Here is a 19,118-nt window from a genome sequence, read left to right on the forward strand (position 1 = left end):
ATCTCTATCACACACACACACACACAAACACACACACACACGTAAGTATATGTGCACAGATATGTATGGTGGCCCAGCCTCTCTGATTGAATGCTGACACATACACATGCCACATCAATTAGAGTCTCTCTGCCCTCTCTACTTAGTGTATTTCTCACTATCTACTCAAGCGCCCTGACCTAGTCATTTATTACACACATTACACACCTGCCATTTGAGAGTCACCTGGGCGACAGAGAGGGAATGATGCCATTCAGTTCTACACATGCCCAGTGCTGCAAAGGAAGAACAAACCACTGGCACATCTGGACAGGCTTTGAGGAAATCTAGCATTTCCCTGGCTTTGGAAGCTTAGGGGAGATTTCTATAGGCTGGAGATCAGGTAAGGACTTGGCAGGAACCTTTCCATTCTGAGAATTTTTCCAGTGCTTATGTCCAAACCATACAACCCTGGGATTGTATGTTCTTCCTCTTGCTTGCTTGATTTCCCATTGCTTTTTTTTTTTTTTTTTTTTTTTTTGAGGCAGAGTCTCACTCTGACCCAGGCTGGAGTGCACTGACATGACCTCGGGTCACTGCAACCTCTGCATCCTGGATTCAAGGGATTCTCGTGTTTCAGCCTCCCAAGTAGCTGGGATTACAGACATGCACCACCATGCACAGCTAACTTTTGTATTTTTAGTAGCGAAAGGGTTTCACCATGTTGCCCAGGCTGGTCTTGAACTCCTGACCTCAGGTGATCCATCCACCTCGACCTACCAAAGTGCTGGGATTACAGGTGCGAGACACCATGCTCAGCCCCCATTGCTTTTATGTATCTGTCTCTCCTCACTAAGTTGTCACAGCAATAATAACAGCTGCCATTGGGAAATGCACTGCAAGTCCAGCACTTACCCTATATTATCTTTAAAGCTTACAATTCACGTGGTGGCATTATTGTTTCCATTTTACAGATGGGAAGACTGAGGCTTATAAAGTCCCCTGTCTTGGGTAGAGGACCACGCAAATGAATCAGTGGTAGAGCTGGGATTTGAACTCACATTCTCTCTGGTCTAAAGTCCAGGCTGTGGCCTCCCCTGAGCTCCTTCAGCGTAGGAAGACACTGCTGCCATCCTTCTGTGCAACAATGCACGTGGCAAAAATTGCTGCTCCGTGTATCTGTTGGATTTGCTTCCTCCTCTGTCGCCCATTAACTGGCTCCTTTTCTTGCAGGCGACAAGGAAGCAGAGGGAAGAAAGGCTTCCCTCACTTGTCCCTGCTTTAGGCAGATCACTGGATATTTTTAGCAGCCTAGGAAGCCTCTGAGTAACAAGGGTTCAGGTTTTGAACTTGCCTGGTCAGCCCTGCCTCCTGATTCCTCTCGAAAAAGGTTTACGGTGGACTCTCAGCAGCTTTGCTGATGCAGCTAGTAATGTTTATAACCACAATCAAGCACTCCAAGAGCCCCGGCACTGATTTCTTACCCATCTCTATCCTGTAACAGAGGATTTTTCAATCGAGTAGGTTTGCTTCATTCGTTTTAAAATAGCTCCAGCCCAGCTGAGGATCGCACGGGGCCTCACACGGGGATTTGTACTTATAGTCATGGAAATACATTTATTTTACTTTCCTCTTTCTCTCTCTTTGAGGGATTTTAATCTATCACGCAGGAGTATTCCTCGCATGGCAGGAAAAAGCCTTGCTTTGCACTGAAGACAAAGAACTGCATGTCGTGTTTACTGATAGAGAAGAGCTCCACTCAGCTTCACCCATGGGCATCTCAGGATTAGATAATTAGGGAGCTCCTTAGTGCTTACCCTGGGGGTGTCAGCTGGAAATCTACTGTCACAATGGTGATCTTCCTGCAATGTAAATGCTGGATGTGGGGTTGGCAGAGGGAAGGCGTGTTAGAGGGGTGTCACCTTGCTAGGTTTGGTGCAGCAGAAAAGAGGCAGCATGTCTTGGGTTGACTTGAGCCTGATAGACAACATGAGGTCACAACCTACCCCGATTTATCAACAGGACAACTAGCCTGCAGATATCCACTCTAAAGGGCTGGGAGGGACAGGAAAGCCACGCCTAGGTGGACCCTGCTCAGGATGAAAGGGAGAAAGCCAGACTGAGGTCAGTGATGACCTAACTTCAGAGGCATCACGTTCTCTCATCCTCCACTGTCCCACCTTCAGGGGACCTGCAGCCAGGGACCCAGGGCCTTTGAGCCTGCACAGCTGGACTAAAAATCTAGAAAGCCTATTTGTTTCTCTTTTTTTATTTTTATTTTTTAGTTAGAGACAGCATCTCGCTCTGTTGCCCAGGCGAGAGGGCAGTGGCACAGTCACAGCTCACTGAAGACTTGAACTCCTGGGCTCAAGCAATCCTCCCACCTTGGCCTCCAAAAGTGCTGGGATTACAAGCATGTTTGTTTTTTCCTCTTTTCTTCCCCTTCCCTTTCCTCCTTTCCTTTGTTCCTCCCTTTACTCCCTCACTTCTTCCTTCCCTCCCTTCCACGGAGGTACTCAGCTTTATTGACCAATCCCTGTTGGATATTTAGCTCGTTTCCAGTGTTTGGCTACTACAATTTCTGCTTTAATGAAGAAGCTTGTATGCAGTTATTTTGCACCTGTCCCAGTGTATCTGTTGGATGAAGTTCTAGCAGTGGAATTGCTTGGGGAAAGGGGGTGTCTGTTTTCTGTGGCTGCTGTTAACCAAGGACCACAAACAAAGTGGCCCAAGACAACACACATTGTTCTCTCACAGTCCTGGAGGTCAGAAGTCTAAAAGCAATTTCACTGGGCTAAAATCAAGGTGTGGACAGGGCTGGTTCCTCCCACGGGCTCTAAGGAAAGATCTGTTTCTTTGTCTTTTTCAGCTTGTAGTGCTGCTTCAATTCCTTGGCTTGTGGGTCCTTCCTTCATTTTCAAAGGACTTCCCTGTACCTCTGCTCGGTCATCACATCACCTTTCCTCTCTGACCTCCTGCCTCCCTCTTACAAGGACCCTTGTGATGACATCAGACCCACTGGGCCAACCTAGAATAACCTTCCATGTCAAGATTCTTGCTTTAATCACATCTACGAGGTCCTTTTTGTTGTCACTTAGGTAACACTCACACATTACAGGGATTAGAATGTGGACACCATGATTCAGCTTGCCTCAAAGAGTAAGCCCTTTAATACTTTTGAGAAACTGTACATTGCCCTTCATAGAATTTGTAACAATTTACTTCCCCACCATCAATATCAAGGCACCTGCATTTCCCATACTTTACTGATACATCTCTATCAAACCAATTCTTTGCAAATTTAATGATAAAAAAGTGTGTTTTTCTTTTCTCTTCTTCTTTCTTTCTCCTTTCTTTCTTTCCTCTTTCTTTTCTTTTCTTTCTTTTTCTCTCTCTATCACCCAGGCTGGAGTGTAGTAGCATGACCTCAGCTCACTGCAACCTCTACCTCCAGGTTCAAGTGATTCTTCTGCCTCAGCCTCCCAAGTAGTGGGGATTACAGGCATGCGTCACCACACCTGGCTAATTTTTGTATTTTTAGTAGAGATGAGGTTTCACTATGTTGGCCAGGCTGGTCTCGAACTCTTGACCTCAAGTGATCCACCTGCCTCAGCCTCTCAGAGTGCTGGGATTACAGGCATGAGCCACCATGCCCAGCCTCAGTGTGATTTTAATGAGCATTTCTCTTATGAGTGAGATTGAGGATGTGTTTACATATTTAAGAGCCATTTATATTTTAGTTGGGGTATACTATCTTTTCACACCATTTTTCTTTGGGCTATTGGGCTTTTCCTTTGATTTGTCGTTCTTTAGAGGAAAATGAGCCCTTTGAGTTGAATTGCTAAGGGTGTTATTACTAACCCTTTTTTATAGATGAAGAAATGGAGGCTCAGAGACCTTAAAGAACCTGCTCAAGGCTACAAGCTAATGTCTGGCAGAGTTGGGATTGAACCATCCTTGATTTTGAATGTCATCCCTGCTATTGTCTCATAGGCTGGTGGATAAGTATAGATCATTTCTGTCAAACCACACAGTAGGGATAACAATGAACCTCTTAGATTGGACCATGATTTTGCAATTTTCCAGTGGTTTTCATTTTTATTATCTTATTTTTACTCTCCTACATCTTATTAGCCCACTTTATACATGGGAAACTGAGGCTTAGGGAGACTTAGGGGCCTGGTCACAGTCACATGACTGATGAATGTGAAAACCTAAGATCAGAGTCTGCCACCAGCCCAGCACTTTTTTCCATATAGGGAATGTTGAGGCCTTTCATGTACCACTTAACAATTTTTACCAGGGCCAGGTGTGGTGGCTCACATCTGTAATCCCAGCTACGCAGGAGGCTGAGGCAGGAGGACTGCTGGAACCCAGAAGGAGGAGGGTGCAATGAACCGAGATCATACCACTGCACTCCAGTCTAGGAAACCCAGCAAGACTCCATCTCAAAAAAAAAAAAAAAAAAAGCTGAGGCGCCTGTAATCCCAGCTACTTGAGAGGCTGAGGCAGGAGAATCGCTTGAACCCAGGAGTTGGAGGTTGCAGTGAGCAGAGATCATGCCACTGCACTCCAGCCTGGGCAACAGAGCAAGACTCCATCTCAAAAAAAAAAAAAAAAATTAGTTGGTTGTGATGGTGGACACCTGTAATCCCAGCTACTTGGGAGGCTGAGGCAGGAGAATCACTTGAACCTGGGAGACAGAGGTTGCAGTGAGCTGAGATCATGCCACTGCCCTCCAGCCTGGGCAACAGAGCAAGACCCTGTCTAAAAAAAAAAAATTTTTTTTCACCCTATCCATGTACACCAATACTTTGATTTATTTAGTATAATTTTTAAATTAACTCATGTTCTAACAACTTAGCCTCATTCTAATCACTAACAGTGTTAAAATCACAAGTTTGATGTCCTCCTTCTAATGTTCCCTAATTCCATATGTCTAAGAAATTCCACATATCACCTAAAACCCTCTTCTTGTTTCCCATCAGTGGTATAAGTACTGCATATTTTGTAAGCACTTAATTAAGTTTGTTAGGCCTGATGGAAAATGACAGGCCCTCATAATAGGTGTCCTTTATCAAGCACCGATTAAATGCCAGGAGTTTCATTGAATCCTTACAGCAACTTTAAAGGGACGGATATAGGTCTTCCCCGTTCATAGAGCAGAAAACAGGGGTTCAGAGAGGTTAGGCGGCTTACCCAAGGTCACACAGCCAGGAAGTGGCAGGGTTGGGACTTGTGCTCCAGTCCTGCATTGCCCCAGGTCCCCCCAGCCTGGCACTAAATTTGCTGATTGCAGAACTGATCGCCAGTTGGTGATTACCAGTCAGGACTATAACCACCCATGTAAGTGAAGGCATTTAGCTATTTCACTGCATGCGGAGTTAGGAATTCTCAGGCAGCCTGCGGTTTGAGGAAAGGGCCTTTTCTGTTTCACCTTTAATTGTTTTAGCTGCACAACACTTCTGTGAGGTGGGCAAATATAATTAACCCATTTACAAACGAGGAAAGTGGAGAGGTTAGAATGATTCCCTAAAGTCACTCAGTAAGTGAGCGGCACAGCCAAGAATAATAAATAATATTATTTCAGGAGACGCAAACTCAGTGAACCTAAAGGCTTCCTGGTGCTCAGACCATCAGGAAGTGCTTCCGGGCCCTGACCCTTCAAAATCGACACTTCCCCACCACGGCAGAGGTCTAGGTACAACATTTTAAGTCTGGGAGTTATTCAGACTGTCCATGTGAGTTCAGACCACCCCCAACATTTTCTCCCCATTATTCTTTTCAGATCATAGCTTGATTAATTTTTCCATCAAGAGAATGGCACTACATATTTTGTAGAGGCAAAAATAATACAGATTTTGCCTAATGGAATGCTTCCAAGGTCACTGTGAGGATGAATGGACTCGCATTCAAAAAGCACTTCAGAATCCTAGACAGGCTGAAGTGAAGGTAAGTCTATTGTTCTTCGTCCTAACAATAGTCATTGATTGGGGGGGCATCCCTTGATAACCTTTTAATTTTGCTATGAAAAACTGGTGGAACAGAAGGTTGCTAGTTCCTGTTGGTGAAAAGACAATTTACGCCCTCTGGTCTTCAGCCATTCCCTTCAACCCTTCTCAGCGACATGTTTTCAGATCCTAGTGACCAATATGACTTCCACAACCAGAGTGGAACAACCAGAGTTTCTTTGAAATTCTTTACAGTCTGCAAGCTGCCAGGAGGATCCTCTGAGACACAGCTGGTTTGATTTTCTTTGAGGGCTATTCAATGCTTTAAAACTTGGAGGGGCCAGGTGTGGTGGCTCATGCCTGTAATTCTGACACTTTGGGAGGTTGAGGTGGGAGGATTATTTGAAACCAGGAGTTTGAGACCAGCCTGGGCAACATAGGGAGACCCTGTCTCTACAAAAAATAAAATATGTAGCCCGGTGTGGTGGCACACACCTATAGTCTCAGTTACTTGGGAGGCTGAGACAGGAGGAGCCCTTGAGCCCAGGAGTTGGAGGCTGCAGTGAGCTATGATAGTACCACTGCTCTTCAACCTGGACAACAACAGAGTGAGACCTCGTCTCTAAAACATAAATAAATAAATAAATAAATTGATTAATTAATTAAATAAAAATAAAATAAAACTTAGAGGGCTGGTTTCTGGAGATGTCCATTTTATAGAGAGGGAAACGGAAGGGAGACTTGGGGGCACCTCTGGTCCCAGGTCTCCTGACCTTGTTGTTTTTACTATGTCCTACCTGCCAAAGAAAATATCAGTGTCTCAATCCACCCGTGACCTGGTCACTCACTCCCAGAGTGGAAACCTGCCAACCCTGACGATGGTGGCCCCCTAGAGCCACCCTCCCCCGGAGCCTCCTTCTTGGACGTGCTTGCTGTTAAAGAGGGTTGGTGACAATCATCTCTTAATTGCAATACCTCCTGTTGGCCTGAATAATAGTTGAAATCTTGTGGGCGCGTTGGCTGGGCATTAGGGGGTGTTTCTGTTGTGCCTCGAGCAAAGGAAGGCTTTATTCACACCAGCATCTGTTCCAGAGAGGTCTGAAAAGCTCAATTATTCAGCAGAGCATGTTGGAAAAATAAAACCCCGAACTGATGTGTTTGAGGTCATCCCTTGGCTCATTTGAATGTGGGGAGCCAGGACTCCTGACCCTTTACTTCCATTGGCCTCGACTGTTACTTGAAACTCTCTAATCTTAACTCTGATTCTATAAATACCTCCAGTTTTTTAAAATGTAGATATATCTTTTTTTTTTTTTTTTAGCAAAAAGCTTGAAACCAAGAAACTAGTTTGCCTCTCTATCTTTGACTCGATTTAATTTCAATTAATAAAGTTGGATTAAAAGTGGGGAGCCTAATTCGGACTTGCAGGGGAGAGGGGGCTTACTCTGTGCCCAGCAGAACCAGGCGGAGTTCTGGCCCTTTTCTGTTTCCTCTGACCAGCAGCTGATTCCTTTGATATCTCATCTTGCGTCCTGTCCAAAATAAACGATGGGCGCGATGCAGGTTCCAGTAGCATGGAGAGACCGTCTGCTGGTACCATCTGATTCCTCAGCAGGCAGAGCCACACAGTCCTGGGAGGCAGCGGCCACCAGGGCGAATTTACAGGCTGCAGGTGGGGGATGCTACCTTGCCCTTCACACAGGAAAACAGCCTAGGGAGGGGGCATGCTTTGTACCATCTCGGATTCCCATCCCCAGAACTCATGCCAGGAATTCACCCGGACTGCAGAACCTACAGGAAGCTGCCTGTGTGACAGATTACTACCAACTTGCTGTGTTACCAACTTGCTGTGTGACCTTGGGAAAGGCACTTTCCCTCTCTGGGCCTAATTTGTCTTATATGTGAACAGAAAGGACATCATCATCATCATCACCATCATCGTCGTAGTTAATGAGTGCATCCTAGAGGATCTCCTAGTATGCTTGCCAAAGATCAATCTCTGTGGCTGATATTATCCTCATTTTACAAACAAGGAGTTGCAACCCAGAGAGGTTAAGTCACTTGCCCGCATTACAGAGCTAATAAGTGACATCGCTTCAATTCAGGCTCAGTCCCTCTGACTTCCGATCCTAAGCTTTTAGCCTCCTACATTATAACGTTGACACTTTCTGCACGTTCACTCTGTGAATCCTCAAAGCAACCATATAAGGTCAATGCCATCGTTACCCACATTTTACAGGTGACCAGTGGTCTCATAACATTTTTTCCACCTGTGGGAAAAAAAGCTATTATTATTTTTCTTTCTTTTTCTTTTTTATTTATTTATTTTTATTTCTTTCTTTATTTGTTTGTTTATTTATTTATTTGAGATGAAGTCTTGCTCTGTTGCCCAGGCTGGAGTGCAGTGGCATGATCTCGGCTCACTGCAACCTCCACCTTCTGGGTTCAAGCAATTATCCTGTCTCAGCCTCCCAAGTAGCTGGGATTACAGGCACCCACCACCATGCCTGGCTAACTTTTGTATTTTTAGTAGAGACGGGGTTTCACCATGTTGCCCAGGCTGGTCTCGAACTCCTGACCTCAGGTGGTCCACCCACCTTGGCCTCCCAAAGTGCTGAGATTACAGGCATGAGCCACTGTGCCCGGCAAAAGCTATTATTTTTCAGTTCAGGAGAACAGTGGCAGAGACGTAAGATTAGGAAGGTCAGTGGTCAGCCTTCCTGTTGTCTGAGGGAAAATGACGGAGCACACAGGATGAAGAGTAGATGAAAAGCGAGGACGTGATCCTGCAGAGTGCAAACTCCTTGGCCAGGCCTGCAAAGCCCTTTCCAAGTTGCCTCTTGCGACTCTCCCATATCAGAACGGCCTTTAATTGCTGCAAGCCTAGGGGGTAGGCACTGTTCCCGTGAGCCTTTCACAAAGGCACAGCGGCAGCAGCTAACGAGGTACCCCAGTTTGCAGAGCTCTTATCTGGAGCTGCAGGACTTGAACTTGAGCCTGTCTGAGCCCAAAGCCCTAGCTCTTGATCCCTTTGCCATCCATCCCGCCTCCTGGCACTAACCCTGACCTTCTGCTCTGGGCCACTTGGGACCTCCCTGTTCTACAAACACCCATGCCTTCTGCTGTCCTGATTTTTCTGTCCAGCACACCCCTTCTCCCTTGTCTATTGGTCACATTCCTTTATTGTCATTTGATCAGGGCCAGTTCAGGGATCACTTCTAAAAAAGTTTTTCTTGGCCGGGCGCGGTGGCTCACGCCTGTAATCCCAGCACTTTGGGAGGCCGAGGCGGGCGGATCACAAGGTCAGGAGATCAAGACCATCCTGGCTAACACTGTGAAACCCCGTCTCTACTAAAAATGCAAAAAATTAGCCGGGCGAGGCGGCGGGCGCCTGTAGTCCCAGCTACTCGGGAGGCTGAGGCAGGAGAATGGCGTGAACCCGGGAGGCGGAGCTTGCAGTGAGCCGAGGTAGCGCCACTGCACTCCAGCCTGGGCGACTAAGCGAGACTCTGTCTCAAAAAAAAAAAAAAAAAAAAAGTTTTTCTTATATATGCCTGTAGTCCTAGTTACTTGGGAGGCTGAGGGGAGAGGATCACCTGAGGTGAGAAGTTGGAGGCTGCATTGAGCCGTGATCACGATACTGCACTCCAGAAAGAAAGAGTTTTTTCCTAATGCCTCAGGCAGAAGTCACCTCGCCCTCTGTGTCTCCCAGCTACGGAAACGACTGTTGGATGACAGTGGTGGTGATCGTCATCACTGTTACTGTTATAAAATTGTGTGCAGGACGTAGTGCTTGGCGTTGACACAGACCCCATTCCACCCATTCCCGTCTGCCCTTCATACAAAGTGGGTGCTCTGACGATCTCCAGCTCACTGACAAGGACGCAGTTTCAGAGATGCTAAGTACCTTTCCAAGGGCCCCTCGGCTAGAAAATGCAAGGCTGTGCTGTCATCAGCAGGAGGAGGTGTGAGGACAGAGGCAAGAGGTTGGAGAGATGCAAGGGAGAGGCCAGGAGCCAAAGAATGCTGGCGGCCTCTAGAAGCCGGCAAAGGAAAGGGAGGCCAGGTGCAGTGGCTCATGCCTGTAATTCCAGCACTTTGGGAGGCTGAGGTGGGCGGATTACTTGAGGTCAGTAATTCGAGACCAGCCTAGCCAACATGGCGAAACCCTGCCTCAACTAAAAAAAAAAAAAGTACAAAAATTAACCAAGCATGGTGGCATGTGCTTGTAGTCCCAGCTACTCAGGAGGCTGAGGCACAAGAATCACTTGAACCCGGGAGGTGGAGGTTGCAGTGACAGAGGGAGGCTCTGTCTCAAAAAAAAAAAAAAAAAGAAAAGGAAAAAAGGGAGCTATCATTGTGTCATCAACACCATCCCCTGGGCCTGGCATACAGAAAGTCCCAGCCTATGCTTGTTCAGTGGACACACAGGCTGGGCATTATCGATGTGCATACAGGACTATCAAAAGATTTCAGGACTGGGGGAGGTGGCTTACACCTGTAATCCCAGCACTTTGAGGGGCTGAGGTGGACAGATCACTTGAGGCCAGGAGTTCGAGACCAGCCTGGTCAACATGGTGAATCCCCATCTCTACTAAAAATAGAGTGGGTGTGGTGACACGCCTGTAATCTCAGCTACTTGGGAGGCTGAGGCAGAAGAATCACTTGAACCCAGGAGGCAGAAGCTGCAGTAAGCAGAGATCGTGCCACTGCACTCCAGCCTGGGCAACAGAGCAAGGCTCTGTCTCAAAAAAAAAAAAAAAAAAAAAATTTCAGTTGTCGGGCACGGTGGCTCATGCCTGTAATCCCAGCACTTTGGGAGGCTGAGGTAGGAGGATGGTTTGAGCCCAGGAATTTGAGGTGGCAGTAAATTATGATCACACCACTGTGCCCGACCCCGGTTAACAGAGCAAAAGTCCCATCTCAAAAAGAAAAAAAAAAAAAATGGATATCAAGCCCCTGTCCTGGAATGTTAGCTCATAACCCCAAATCTCCCAGCTCTCAGCCTGGCTTTTCTGACCATCCCTCCAGGTCAGCAGGACCGTCACCCCAGCTCATGCTACACATCCTATTCCAATGAATGGCTCTTTTCTGTCTGGATTGTTGTTTCCAATTATTTGTCCATCTCTATGGAAACATTTCTTAAAAATACTGCACATGAACTTGAATTTTTGACCGGCGATGTCTCTGGAACAGGTCTGTGAGCACGGACCCGGTCTACATTGAGGGAGGAGGCACCTCCCTCCCTTCCACCCCTCGGTGACAGACTAACAGTCTCTGGGTGGGGCAGGAAGCCTGAGCTCTGGCCCCAGGCCCGCCCTTAACGCTCTCTGTGGCCTTGGACGAGTCATTTCACACCACCTTTGTGTACTTGCACTTTACTTTGCTTCCTTACTTGATTTTTGTTTTTTTATAGAGACCGGATCTCGCTATGTTGTCCAGGCTGGTCTCGAATTCCTATACTCACATGGTCCTCCTGCTTTGACCTCCTAAAGTGCTGGGATTGCAGGCATGAGACATCAGGCCCGGCCTACTTCCTTACTTGTAAAGTGAAAAGTTGATCCAAATAATCTCAAATGTTCTTTTCTGCTCTAAAATTTGATCTTCTCTACACTCTCCTAGTCAGGAATGTTCTTGCTCTGCCTACTGAGTGGCTGTGCTGTGCAACATCTTTTTGCACCACTTTCTAAGGAGTAAAGAGCTATGTGCAGTTTTTTGAACATAGAATAATAATAACAACAATAAGAACACCAATTAATTGGGCACGGTGGCTCATGCCTGTAATCCCAGCACTTTGGGAGACCGAGGCGGGTGAATCACCTGAGGTCGGGAGTTCGAGACCAGCCTGACCAACGTGGAGAAACCCTGTTTCTACTAAAAATACAAAATTAGCCGGGTGTGGTGGCGCATGCCTGTAATCCCAGCTACTCGGGAGGTTGAGGCAGGAGAATTGCTTGAACCTGGGAGGTGGAGGCTGTGGTGAGCCGAGATCACACCATTGCACTCCAACCTGGGCAACAAGAGCGAAACTCTGTTTAAAAAAAAAACAAAAAAAAAACAATTAACACTTTCCATTTGATACTCCTCTGCCAAGCACTTTGCCTGTCTTACTTCATTTACTCCTCACTGCCCCAGTGGTAAGTCTTCCCCCTCTACATTCCAGAAAGTCTTTTTCACAGAAGACCTTTGCTTAGAAGGTCTGCCTTTGTTTAACAGAAGACAAACCTTAGTTCTCTTCTTTTTATTTTTTAAATTTTGAGACAAAGTCTTGCTGTGTTGCCCCGGCTGGAGTGCAGTGGCGCCATCTCGGCTCACTCCCACCTCTGGAATTCAAGTGATTCTCCTGCCCCAACCTCCCGAGTAGCTGGGATTACAGGCGTGTGCCACCATGCCCAGCTAACTTTTGTATTTTCAGTAAAGACGGGGTTTCTCCACATTGGCCAGGCTGGTCTTGAACTCCTGAGCTCAAGAGATCTGCCTGCCTTGACTTCCCAAAGTGTTGGGATTACAGGCAGGAGCCACCGCGTCCGGCCTTAGGTCTCTTCTTGAACTGCCCTGCTTGGTAGTCTGAATAGTTCCCAGAGGGGTATCTGGAATGTTCTCCTAGCTTCTTAGAATAGAATCATCCTGGCCAGGTGCAGTGGCTCACATCTATAATCCCAGCACTTTGGGAGGCCGAGGCGTGTGGATCACCTGAGGTCAGGAGTTCAAGACCAGCCAGGACAACCTGGTGAAACCCCATCTCTACTTAAAAATACAAAAAATTTGTCGGGTGTGGTGGTGAGCACCTGTAATCCCAGCTACTCGGGAGGCTGAGGCAGGAGAATCGCCTGAACCCAGGAGGCAGAGGTCTCAGTGAGCCAAGATAGTGACATTGCACTCCAGCCTGGGCAACAAGAGCGGAACTCAGTCTCAAAAAAAAAAAAAAAAAAAAAAAGAATCGAATCATCCGTTCAGCATTTTCTGGGAGCTTGCTGTGTACATGCTAATCAATTAGAGAAGCGGTTCTCAACTGGGGGCGGTGTTGCCCCCGTAGGAGGCATTTGGCAATGTCTAGAGGGATTTTTGGTTGTCACATTGGGCGGGGAGTGCTGATGTCATCTGGCAAGGGCCAGAGACAATGCACAGGACAGCCTGTCCCCGGCAAACAAAGAATCATCATAATCTAAATGTCATTAGTGCCAGGTAGAAACTCCTGGGCTGGAGAAGACAGGGGTGTCTGCCTATTTCCCTTTTAGTGTCTTTATTTCAGAATGAGACCACCAGCCAGGCCAATGTCTACAAATAAACAGCCTATGATGATTTCTCCCTCCTGGTTGCTATTGTCCAGACAAAGGAAAGAAAGTAGTCTGTGGCTGGTTCTGAGCCTCCCTGCCCGTTCTGAAGCCTCAGAGGCGACATTCCCGTCTCCAGACAGAGATTTGAGTGGTTGCTGCAGAAGAATCCTCAAAGGCGTTTTCAGCTCCAGTCCCTGGCCACAATTTAAGGATAGAGTCTGCCAACCATTTGTGAGGCTAAGTGGGAGGAGGAGGAAAAGAAGAAAAGGAGGAAGCCATTTCTTAGTACCCATGGGGCCGAAATAAGAAGCAGTCTTTAGGCCGGGCGCGGTGGCTCAAGCCTGTAATCCCAGCACTTTGGGAGGCCGAGACGGGCGGATCACGAGGTCAGGAGATCGAGACCATCCTGGCTAATACGGTGAAACCCCGTCTCTACTAAAAATACAAAAAACTAGCCGGGCGAGGTGGCGGGCGCCTGTAGTCTCAGCTACTCGGGAGGCTGAGGCCGGAGAATGGCGGGAACCCGGGAGGCGGAGCTTGCAGTGAGCTGAGATCCGGCCACTGCACTCCAGCCCGGGCGACAGAGCCAGACTCCGTCTCAAAAAAAAAAAAAAAAAAAAGAAGCAGTCTTTAAGCGGTTTGACTTTCTTTAAAAATCACTTTTGTAGTGACATCAGCTTGCCCTCTGTTCTTGGCAATGGAAGAGCTTCTTGAGATGAGAAAGCCTGGGTTACTTCAGCTGCTCGTCACTTCCATTAAGTTCTCTGGATGTTGCAGCCTGACTTCTGCCCAGTCCTGAGAGCAGGGCTCCCAAAAGCCAACAGAAATGTCTCAATCACCAAAGGTACAGGCATCCTTTTGTTTTTAAATTTCAATCGTTTTAGGGGAATGAGTGGTTTTTGGTAACGGGAATGAATTGTGTAGTGGTGAAATCTGGGCTTTTAGTGTACCCGTCAACCGAAAAGTGTACATTGTACCCAATAGGTAATTTTCCTTCCTCATCCGCGCCCCACTTCTGAGTCTCCAGTGTCCATGATACCACTGTATGCCTCTGTGTACCCACAGCTTAGCTACCAATTATAAGTGAGAACATGTGGTATTTGGTTTTCCATTCCTGAGTTGCTTCATATGGGATAATTGCTTTCGGCTCTATTCAAGTTGCTGCAAATGACATTATTTTGTTCTTTTTTATGGCTGAATAGTATTTCATTATATATATATCACATGGCATATATAATCATATGGTATATACATAACATACATATAATATATACGTGATATATATACATATATATAATCATGTGATATGTATATACACATATATATACACACCGTGTGTGCAAATATATATATATAAGTCACATATTCTTTATCTATTCATTGGTTAGTGGTCCCTTAGGTTGATTCCATATCTCTGCAATTGTGAATTGTGCTATGGTAAACATTTCAAGTGTAAGTGTCTTTTTTTTTTTTTTTTTAAGACAGAGTCTCACTCTGTTGCCAGACTGGAGTGCAGTGGCACCATCTCGGTTCACTGCAACCTCTGCCTCCTGGGTTCAAGTGATTCCCCTGCCTCAGCCTCCTGAGTAGCTGGGACTACAGGCGTGCACCCCCATCCCCAGCTAGTTTTTGTATTTTTAGTACAGACAGGTTTTCACCATGTTGGCCAGGATGGTCCTTATCTCTTGACCTCGTGATCCGCCTGCCTTGGCCTCCCAAAGTGCTGAGATGACAGGTGTGAGCCACCGTGGCCAGCCTGCAAGGTTTCTTTTTGATCGTGGGATGTCTTAATCCCCAGGCTCCTAACTCTTTTGCTGTATTTGGTTTCACTGGGCCCTTCCCTCTTTTGTGTCACTTTCTCCACCTTAGTGGCTTTCAGTGTGCCTCCCAGTCTTCCTCCTACCTATTGATGACTCCTTGTGAGTTTCTTTTGTTGTGTGCAAGCCTGCCCTCAAAGCTCTGCCTTAGCTCTCATGTCCTCTTAAAATCGACTTTCATGTCTGCCTTCATATGGACTTTGTGGGCCTGCCACTGTGCAATCACACAGGGCCCATGTGCTTGGTGTAATGTTCTGCTGTCAGCGTCTTGAAATTCTATTTATTTATTTATTTATTTATTTATTTATTTATTTATTTATTTTGAGACAGAGTCTCTCTCTGTCGCCCAGGCAGGAGTACAGTGGCATGACCTCAGCTCACTGCAACATCTGCCTCCTGGGTCCAAGCAATTCTCTTGCCTCAGCCTCCTGAGTAGCTGGGATTACAGGTCCATGCCACCATGCCCAGCTAATTATTGTATTTGTAGTAGAGAGGGGGTTTCACCATGTTGGCCAGGCTGGTTTCCAACTCCTGACCTCAGGTGATCTGCCCGCCTCGGCCTCCCAAAGTGCTGGGATTACAGGTGTGAGCCGCCATGCCTGGCTTGAAATTCTTCATATATTTTGAACAAAAGACCCTGCATTTTCATTTTGCAGTGAGCCCTACAAATTAGGTGGTTGGTCCTGCCTGCAGGTACCTCCAACATTAGTACTTCCAACAAAAGTACTTGGGCAAGTGACTTAGTTTCCCTGTGTCTCAGTTTTCTTGGGTTCTTAGATGAATTTAATGAAATCACACTTAGAAAGTACTAAGCATGGTGTACGAGCACCAGAGACTTGACAAGTGCTGGTTAGGATCATGGTTTCTCGCTTCTTTCTTGCCTGGACCTGGTTTTCTCTTACTCATCTCATTTAAAAGGATGACCAGTTTCCTAGTCATTCCAACTTGTAGTTTTTAAATTATTGGTTCCTCCCATTTAACTCTGCCCAGCCAATCAGTCATCAGCTCCTCTTTATTCTGCATTTGAAATGTTTGTTAAACTTTTTCTCTTGGCTGGGCGTGGTGGCTCATGCTTGTGATCTCAGCACTTTGGGAGGCTGAGGTGGGTGGATCACGAGGTCAGGAGATCGAGACCATCCTGGCTAACACAGTGAAACCCCGTCTCTACTAAAAATACAAAAAATCAGCTGGGCATGGTGGCGGGTGCCTGTAGTCCCAGCTACTCGGGAGGCTGAGGCAGGAGAATGGCATGAACCCAGGAGATAGAGTTTGCAGTGAGCCAAGATCGCGCCACTGCACTCCAGCCTGGGTGACAGAGCAAGACTCCATCTCTAAAACAAAAACAAAAACAAAACAAAACAAAACAAAACAACAACAACAAAACAACTTTTTCTCTTCTTACCTCTGTGCAGCCACTGTGGAGACTTAGCTTACATGGACTGTTACAATAGCTTCCTAATTAATCTCTATGTCTGCGGCCTTTTCTTTTCTTCTTCTTCTTTTCTTTTTTTTTCCAAAATAGAGAAACTTGATCCAGCAGCTGAGATGAAGTCAAACTGGTCCAACAGGAATTTACGCAAATGCCCATTTGTCCTTGAGGATGGTTCTTTGAAAGAGAGTAGGAAAATAAAACCAACATCAGTGCCTACTTGTGTGCCAAGCTCTGGACACACATGTTTTTATTTCATCTTCACAAGGACCTTATTAAGTTGCCCTTGTTATCTCCCATTTTACAGAGAGAAAATCAAGGCTCAGAGAGATGATCTGACTTGGACAATTTTCGAGTGACACAGCTGGATTCACACCCAGATCTCTCTGACTTGAAAGTACCTGTTGTCCAGAAAAAAAGACGTAAGTGGAAAAATCAGTGAGACTTGAAAATAGGAGCTTAGTTTAGTTAATAGTAATGAACCAATGTTGGATGGTTTTGATCATTGCAGGATGGTTATGTGAGCTGTGAAGAGTAGAGAAACTTGGGTGAAGGTTATATGGGAACCCTGCACTATTTTGCACCTTTTTGTAACTCTAAAATTATTTCAAAATAAAAAGTTACAGCCAGGCGTGGTGGCTCACGCTTGTAATTCCAGCACTTTGGGAGGCGGAGGTGGGTGGACCACCTGAGGTCAGGAGTTCCAGACCAGCCTGGCCAACATGGCAAAACCCCGTCCCTACTAAAAATACAAAAACTAGCCAGGCGTGGTGGTGCACGCCTGCAATCCCAGCTACTCGAGGGAGGGCTGAGGCAGGAGAATCGCTTGAACCCAGGAGGCAGAGGTTGCATTGAGCTGAAATCGCGCCACTGCACTCCAGCCTGGGCCACAGACTGAGATTCCATCTCAAAAAAAAAAAAGTTACGTAAACTGTGCACTTTGGGAGATAAGGATGTGTCGGCGTAGGTTCATCAACTGTAACAAATATGCCACTCTGGGGCAGGATGTTGATGGTGGCGGAGGCTGCGCATGTTTCAGGAAGGAAGTGTATGGGGAATCTCTGTACCTGCTGCTCAATTTTGCAGCGAAACTCTCAAAAAGTCAAAAACCGTTGTAAAAAATAAAGTCCATTAAAAAAGGAAATAAACTACCTGCTGTCTCCACTGTGTGTTCTCTGTACGTCTCACTGAACATCACGATCTTCTGCAGAACAATCCTCCACCCCTTACCCCCGCCCCCATACACACACTCATGCCCATGCACACACAATGGGCTCACACGAACTCCACAGTGTCTTTGCACAGGGAATATCGCGCCCATCAGCAAATCCAGCTGCAAGCTGTACCCTACTCCTAAGCATCAGTAGGAATCGTGAAAAGGAGATAATAAAGGGGTGCATGTGAATTACACTAGTAGCTGTGTTCATCTACTCACCCCTCCTTTCTGGCTACAAAAATGCAACGGTATTACTTGCAACATACGTTGCAAAATGCCTTTCCTACCTCTCCCCCTCCCCTGTATTGCCTCCTCCCCTTCCTCTCCGGGTTGGCGTGTAACCTCAGTGATCCAGCCAAATGAGTTATTTGAGATGGAAACGTTAATTTATTTGAGCAGATGGGCGTCAACGCTGCTCTGTAAAAAGGTGGCGGTATGCCGTATTGGCCCAGAGTGGTGCAGATGAAGTCCTGGCTGCCTCGCTGAATCACCGAGTGTGAACAGAATCATATGTTAACGGCACTGAGGGAAATGCCTATTTAAGCCAAACCCTTCCAGAAAACAAATCATTAGCCCCCGATTTTTGTTTTAAATCTGGATTTTCACATCTCAGGTTTGCTGAGGGTCTGAAAAATCTGAAACTCATTATTTCTCAAAGTGTGGTCTGATGACCACCCTCCTCAGAGTCACCCAAGAGCTTATTAAAAACACAGATTCGGGGGACCCAACCCCCCTGACCTACAAACTCCCACTCTCAGGGGTGCAGGCTTGGAGGAATCTGCAATGTTAACAAGCTCCCTGGGGAACTGTCACTAACATTGGGCCCCCATCACTGAAGCGGTGCTGTCAAACTGCCCAGGAAAATCCTTTCAAAACAAAATAAAACAAAGCAAAAAAAAAAAAAACAACCTTGGAATTTGGGGTGGGATTTTTGTTTATTTGGTTGGTTGTGTCTTTCTTTCTACTTCCGTCTACTTTTTCAGATTTTTTGCGAAAGAATGACCCCCCCTTTGGCGATTAGAAGTAAATAAATAAAAAGGATAAAAAAGATAGCACAAAGAGATTATTTGTGCATGAGAAGTAAAAGACAGTTTGGAAATTTCAGGAATTTCCAAGAAAAGGAGGCTTCCTTGTCTCTCTGTCCTTGGCAACTGAACTTGGACTAGCTTCTCCACACTCCCCACCCCTACCTCCCCCTCCCGGACAGCCGCCTTCTCTAAGTGTTACAACCAATTTTCTCTTGAATACATGTAGTGAGGAAGCCTCAATGACTTCCCAAGGGACCTTACTTATAGGGAAGAGGCACCACGGGAAGATTTATGGAACGTCTGTAAAATATGTGTGTAGAAACTTGCGACATTCTGATCACTACCAAGGAAAAAAAAAAACAAAACTGGACAGTTTCTTACTAGTCAGTTTCATGAGCATTTTTATGGATTTTTTAAAATT

General features: G+C 46.2%; 1 protein-coding gene across 3 annotated transcripts in view; it reads left to right on the plus strand.

Moving 5' to 3' along the window:
• SPRING1 (SREBF pathway regulator in golgi 1) overlaps nucleotides 1–17,049 on the plus strand; it is a 138,283-nt gene extending 121,234 nt beyond the window's left edge. For 2 of the 3 annotated variants that reach the window (XM_071071009.1, XM_071071006.1), the window contains one exon: nucleotides 3,853–3,987. In XM_071071009.1, the coding sequence (XP_070927110.1) occupies nucleotides 3,853–3,972 (120 nt within the window). In that variant the 3' untranslated portion in view covers nucleotides 3,973–3,987. Of the gene's footprint in view, nucleotides 1–3,852; nucleotides 3,988–5,767; nucleotides 5,932–13,875; nucleotides 14,052–16,760 lie in introns of those variants that run through there. The other variant, XR_011608795.1, reaches the window with a different exon arrangement.
• Nucleotides 17,050–19,118: the final 2,069 nt, after the last annotated feature.

Source organism: Macaca nemestrina, chromosome 10 (assembly GCF_043159975.1).
Source record: "Macaca nemestrina isolate mMacNem1 chromosome 10, mMacNem.hap1, whole genome shotgun sequence".
NCBI classification, from domain to species: domain Eukaryota; kingdom Metazoa; phylum Chordata; class Mammalia; order Primates; family Cercopithecidae; genus Macaca; species Macaca nemestrina.